This window comes from Myotis myotis, unplaced genomic scaffold (assembly GCF_014108235.1).
Source record: "Myotis myotis isolate mMyoMyo1 unplaced genomic scaffold, mMyoMyo1.p scaffold_m19_p_67, whole genome shotgun sequence".
Lineage (NCBI taxonomy): Eukaryota > Metazoa > Chordata > Mammalia > Chiroptera > Vespertilionidae > Myotis > Myotis myotis.
The window spans coordinates 255,968-262,802 of NW_023416376.1; the positions used below are offsets into that span (position 1 = coordinate 255,968).

Genomic DNA, 6,835 nt, shown 5'->3' on the forward strand with positions numbered 1-6,835 from the left:
CAAAGCTCCATAGAGGCCAGGATCAAACCTGCAAATAAGAACCACAAAGTCACGCAGTCTTTCTTTCAAGGCCGTGGGCAGCAATGCACTAAAAGCCAATATTGGTCAAAGAGTGATTTCCTGGCATTATGCTGTCCCTCCTAAAGCACAGAAATGTTGGGATCCACACAATATCTGTAAATTATACAACATAGACCACAATAGTGCTTGAAAATCATCCCTGGGGGTGAATATAACCAAGAAAATTAAAGGTACTAAAGAAAAAATACCTTTACTAAAGATCACAAACCAGAAAACATGACAGAAAACCGTTTGCAGGTTGGTGAATCAGAATTTGAAACAATTCATCACAGCATAATGTGAGAACCACATGTCCCTGACAGAGGGCGCACTTCTTAGCTGAGGAAGGTGCCCTGTATGAACCCTGGGTCAGGTGCATTACCTTCTCGGAGATAAATGAAGATCCTGTCAGGAGCGGAGGGTTCCTAATGCTCTCAAGCACAAGTGACAACACAGAATACATTTCCCCTGAGCACGCAGTGGTTGGGACTGATACACACTCTTCAGGTGAGCCAGGTGGTAGAGGGGAAATCTCTTCAGCCACAAATCAATCGGGTAGAAGACCTGGGCATGTTACAAAGTGCAATGCACCTCGTTTAAGCTTCACCTGTACTGGAAACATGAGGAATCTAGAAGAGTGTATGTTCCATTAAAAGGGGTTTAAATTTAGGAAAATAGGCAAAGAGTCTCCCTCAGTGTTGTTATTCTAAGTGAATAAAAGAAAACATTCCCTGCACATTTAACACTTCTCTCCAGTGTGAACTCTCAGATGTTTATTAAGGTTGGATTTTTGGCTAAAAGACTTCCCACATACAGTACACACATGTGGCTTCTCTCCAGTGTGAACTCTGAGATGTCTAGTGAGGTGAGCCCTTGTATGAAAGGACATCCCACATTCTCTACACTCATGTGGCTTCTCTCCAGTGTGAACTCTGAGGTGTCTAGTGAGCTGAGCCCTTGTACGAAAGTACATCCCACATTCTCTACACTCATATGGCTTCTCTTCAGTGTGAACTCTGAGGTGTCTAGTGAGCTGAGTCCTTGTACGAAAGGACATCCCACATTCACTGCACTTATATGGCTTTTCTCCTGTGTGAATTCTGTTGTGTTGTTGGAGGTTAGACTTGTAACGGAAGTATTTCCCACAATGTCTGCACTCATATAGTTTCTCTCCTGTGTGAACTGTGAGGTGGTCAGTGAGGTGGGTCTTTTGACGAAAGGACATCCCACATTCTCTACACTCATATGACTTCTCCCCAGTGTGAACTCTGAGGTGTCTAGTGAGCTGAGCCCTTGTACGAAAGTACATCCCACATTCTCTACACTCATATGGCTTCTCTTCAGTGTGAACTCTGAGGTGTCTAGTGAGGTGAGCCCTTGTACGAAAGGACATCCCACATTCTCTGCACTTATATGGCTTTTCTCCTGTGTGAACTCTGTTGTGTTGTTGGAGGTTAGACTTGGAACTGAAGGATTTCCCACAATGTCTACACTCATATGGTTTCTCTCCTGTGTGAACTCTGAGGTGGTTAGTGAGGTGGGGCTTTTGACGAAAGGACATCCCACATTCTCTACACTCATATGACTTCTCCCCAGTGTGAACTCTGAGGTGTCTAGTGAGCTGAGCCCATTGAGAAAATGACATCCCACATTCTCGACACTCATACGGCTTCTCTCCAGTGTGAACTCTGAGGTGTCTAGTGAGCTGAGTCCTTGTACGAAAGGACATCCCACATTCACTGCACTTATATGGCTTTTCTCCTGTGTGAACTCTGTTGTGTTGTTTGAGGTTAGACTTGGAACTGAAGGATTTCCCACAATGTCTGCACTCATATGGTTTCTGTCCAGTGTGAACTCTGAGGTGTTCAGTGAGGTGGGCCTTTTGACGAAAAGACATCCCACATTCACTGCACTTATATGGCTTTTCTCCTGTGTGAACTCTGTTGTGTTTTTTGAGGTTAGACTTGTAACTGAAAGACTTCCCACAATGTCTGCACGCATATGTCTTCTCTCCAGTGTGAACTCTCTGGTTAATGAGTGAAGGTCTTTTTCCGAAGAACTTCCCACATTCATTACACTGATACTGCTTTTCTCCAGTGTGAACTCCCTTATGTCGAATGACATTAAAGTTTCGTCTAAACACTTCCCTATACCTGTTACACTCATAAATCAGTTCTCCAGAACACACACCCTGACACTGAACAACTTTCAGGTTGTGGCTGGCAGCATTTTCACATTCATCCCACCGGTGATGACTTTTTCCACTGAGAAATTCCTGGGAAATCTCACTGCCACAGGGTAGCTCCTCAGTGTTGAGAGTGGCCTGGTGCCAGAGAAGCTCTGAGTTGTACTGCAAGTCTTCCCCAACCTCCCTGCTGGCTGAAGGCATCAAAGATAAGGAGAAGCTGCACCTGTTCACAAAAGAGGCCCTGTCCATAGCTTCTTTCCAGGGCCCCTCTCCACATTCATTCTTTTGTTGCTGGTGAGGGTTTACACTGAAACAGATGTCTCCAACACGTACATCACTACAGAAGGCTTTCTGCTCAAAGTATGCTACATCTGACCCAGTCGGGTGCAAAATATGTTGTAACACAGAGAAACACCGCTTACAGAGATGGTTCTTATGGGTGACTGGAGCTGTCTTAGAAGTCTTGACCTGTGACTTGCCTTGTATACATACTTGCTGATCAGAACAGGCCTCCTCATCTTCCATTTTATGCCAACAACCTGAAAAGTGAGAAATGGAGAGGAAATGAATGTTGAATGTGGTGGCAGGGGGAAGTCCCATTGCAAAAGTGTGTTGCACATCACACATTGGTGCCATGCAATTGTCTGAAAATAAGAGATAAGCAGGAAGAATTAATAAGAGGCTCTTGTGACTTTCTTGGCTAATGAAGATCACCAAACAGGGAGGCCTCACCAGAAATATGACACAAACATGGCAAGCACCACGTGGATGAGAATATGGATCTCCAGCTCATCCTTGAACTAACAGCATTCTGCAAGTATTGTTTACCGGGGATGGGGGGTGGGGGGGAGAGCTGTGCAAGAAGTTGTTTAGGTCTTACTCCAAGTAAAATTCAATAAAGGAGTAGCTGGTTTCAAGGACTAATTAGCACATATGTGCACCACATATCACATGTACAAGTCAATGTTGCAGATTACTGCAGAGGCACCAATGCAGAGAAACAGGTGATGAAGAAGTGAGTAGTCTTCACTGGGCCAGAGCTAAACAGCTTGCTATAGTATTCAGGGAAGAGAATATTACATACATTTGAATGGGGGCCTTACCAAAACAGCCCATGGTTTATGTAGGTAAAGACCATAATGTGGCAGAAGAACGCGTACCAAGAGAAAGAGGGCAGAAGTAGAAGCCATGCATGTGGACACTGTCAGCCTCCCATGAAGAGAAAGTGCAAGCTGGGACCCATTAAACTCACTGCTAGGCACTTGACTCCCTGACATTTCCTCTACTTTTTGAGGTTACGGGTGTTAGGGATGTTCCTGGAGTCCTTTACTCAGGGCTCCCCATCCAGCTCATCCCTGGCAGCCACAGAACGTTTGACAGGACAGTGGAAGACATTAGTAGAGGCCATGTTCTCGCTGTGGGAGAGGGAAAGCTACGCCTGAGGTGTAAAGAAAGAGAGGGCATCACCTCAGGACACTGGGAGAATGTGAAGATCTTACCTACAGATGATACAAGGACAAACACTTCCAGCATCACATCGTAGTACAGAAGTCTCTGAGCCTCATCCAGCATCACCCACTCCTCTTCAGAGAAGGCAATGGCCACGTCTTCAAAGTTCGCATCCTGTCATAACGGGGACAGTACAGCCCATGATCAGATTCACTCTTAAGATTATAAGTCTGTCATATTCCCCACCCATCTGCTCTTTCCACTCTTCACATCTGAGAAAATACCAGGCCTTCATCCCATGAAAGCCACTGTCTTCTTATTTTCCTGCTGATATTTTTCTTCCCACAACAATGAAGGCAGTTCAGCAGACAGAAGATACCTGAGCTCTGGACCTCCCATGTATGCCACACTGTCTCTTATCCATAGAGTGGGTGTCAAAATATAGGTTAGTGAGGGATGTAGGCCATAAAGACAGTGTAATTTGATAGTCTTCTTGTCAGAATTTAGCATTGTAGTCCCTCCAATTGTTCCTCTAAGACACCAAAAACATGGTATCACACTTCATCCGCTTGACCCCAATCCCAAGGTGCTGAGGCCATCACTTTTCACAATCTGCTGCACATAGTTCTTTGAACAACACTTCTCTCACACAGCTTCTTTCCCAGATGCACAACTTCAAACGTAATGCAAATTTTCCATGGTGTGGATATATTATTTCCTAATCACCTCTTTTCCAAAAATATAGGTCCCCACCTTCATAATCTATTTCTCTCTTACCCTTCTTCCTTACCCATGCCAGTGGAGATTTACAGGACTGGGTAATACTGATGAATGCTACCTCATTCCCATCAACCAGTGTGTCACTCCCAACAACAAAAAGCAGGTGGTTAGTTAAATGGCACCTAAGCTCTTAACCTAAATTGTAGCACCCACACACCCCTCTTTACAGGCAATTACCCTAAAATTCACCTTACTGTTCCATCCAGGCACCACCAGAAATGGACTCTTCCTTCATTCACTCATGTCAATGTCATGGTGCTGTGGCCATGAATTCACATTCCCTCTCCAAGTGCACATCACTCCATCTACCACACCTCTCTCAAACCTGCACTTCCACATCTCCTGCCCCCATACTCATCTCCCGGCCTTTACTTATTACTCAGCAAGTGTGGTCCAGAGGATGGTTGCCAAACTGAATCAGGATCAAGTACTGCCCAGATTCTGATAGTCCACACTCATAGTGGCAGCCTTGATGGTGCTATGTAGGCCTCTCTCCATGACCGTTTTTTTTCCTTCAACCCTAACTATTAAGAACAACAATGAGATCTCAGATATCCATAGCCCACCTCCTGTTATGCTGCACTTGATGTCCCTTCACTAGTCACAGCCAACATCCCTCACTTAACCTTCACTCAAGTCCCAGCCCTGATGGCCCTCTGCACCATGCCCAGTGAGTCTCACTCAAGCCTCTAAGCCAGTGATGGCGAACCTATGACATGCATGTCTGAGGTGACAAATGAACTCATTTTTTTGGTTGACTTTTCTTTGTTAAATGGCATTTAAATATATAAAATAAATATCAAAAATATAAATCTTTGTTTTACTATGGTTGCAAATATCAAAAAATTCCTATATGTGACACGGCACCAGAGTTAAGTTAGGGTTTTTCGAAATGCTGACACGCCGAGCTCAAAAGGTTCACCATCACTGCTCTAAGCTAATCCACAAAACGAACTTCAACTCCCCACAGCCAGGCCACACTGAGGGTCACAACAACATCCTGGTGAGAGTTTAGAAAAGGTGTATGTACCAACCCTAGACTCTTATTTGAATTACTCTTCGGCCTCCAATTAATCTCAGGTCCACTCATCTTTTGAAGGTATTTGCCACTGCAAAATGACTATTTCTCCACCACACTCTACATGACAACTTCTGTCCTTATGACAACCACCTCCCACAAACAGTGGCCACAGCATGAAAGCCAGTCCTGGTGCAGAATGTGAGGCTATTGCTAGGCGAGCAAGCATTTTACCCTCTGGCCTCGCCCATAGTGTGCAGCGGTTGCTGGGCGCCAGGGAACCTCCCGCCAGCTGGGTGCTAAAGGAGTCGTGGCTATCCAGACATCTGATAAGAGGACTCCTAACAAGATATTGTCACTGTAACCCTTAAATATCTGGATCATTACAGTTACCTCTAAATTTCACAGGATACATAAAGAAATCTTCACCCAGTCTGAGGAGCAGCAGCCACGCGCAGCCAGCCCCCATCAAAGGAGTAGCAGCTACATGAGCAGTCCACCCCCGTCCAAGGAGCAACAGCCACGCAAGTAGCCCGCCACCGTCCGAGGAGCAGTAGCCATGCGCAGCTGCCCCCATCCGAGAAGCAGCAGCCTCTTGAGCAGCCCACCCCAGTCTGAGGAGCAGCAGCTGTGCAAGCAGCCCTCCCCCACCCACCAGAGGAGCCACCACTGCTGCGAACAGCACCCACTATAGGAGCCACTGCCAACTGAGAAGCAGCTGCTGCCGTGATGGCCCAATGGGCAACTGCACCCTGAGGAGCCACTGCCACCCAAGGAACAGGCCCTGCACGAATCGACATCTAGGTCTGTCAGTGAGATCAAAAATGGGTAGACAGCCAAAACCGGTTTGGCTCAGTGGATAGAGCGTCAGCCTGCGGACTGAAGGGTCCCAGGTTCGATTCCGGTCAAGGGCATGTACCTGGGTTGCGGGCACATCCCCAGTAGGAGATGTGCAGGAGGCGGCTGATCGATGTTTCTCTCTCATCGATGTTTCTAACTCTCTATCTCTCTCCCTTTCTCTCTGTAAAAAATCAATAAAATATATTTAAAAAAAAAAAAAATGGGTAGACAAAGAAACCCCCAAAGGAAAGAAAAGGAAGCATCACCAGATAAGCAGCTAAGTGGAACAAAGGCATACAATATGTCAGAAAAAGAATTCAGAATAAGCGTCATACAGTTCATAAATAGGATGGATGAAAAAAATCAATAACTTATGTAAGAATCAAGAAGAAATAAAGAATGAAATAGCTGCAATAAAAAACACCATGTAATGTTTCAGCAGTAGAGTAGGAGAACTGGAGGACCGAATTAGCGAATTAGAAGACAGGGAAGCAGAACAC

At 45.5% G+C, this 6,835-nt stretch overlaps 1 protein-coding gene across 1 annotated transcript; it reads right to left on the bottom strand.

Moving 5' to 3' along the window:
* Nucleotides 1-252: 252 nt before the first annotated feature.
* LOC118659677 (zinc finger protein 345-like) lies at nucleotides 253-3,904 on the bottom strand. Its single transcript, XM_036315926.1, has 2 exons — nucleotides 3,748-3,904; nucleotides 253-2,787 (listed from the first exon to the last, which is right to left on the bottom strand). Exons 1-2 carry the CDS (start codon nucleotides 3,818-3,820, stop codon nucleotides 800-802), a joined length of 2,061 nt encoding a protein of 686 aa, XP_036171819.1. The 5' UTR covers nucleotides 3,821-3,904; the 3' UTR covers nucleotides 253-799.
* Between the last annotated feature and the right edge of the window lie 2,931 nt (nucleotides 3,905-6,835).

Excerpts from the sequence above, each read along its gene's own strand:
- LOC118659677 (XM_036315926.1), bottom strand. The coding sequence starts at position 3,820 with ATGCTGGATGAGGCTCAGAGACTTCTGTACTACGATGTGATGCTGGAA. Across the intron at positions 2,788-3,747 it reads TGTCCTTGTATCATCTGTAG|GTTGTTGGCATAAAATGGAA; the intron begins GTAAGATCTTCA and ends CTCACTTTTCAG.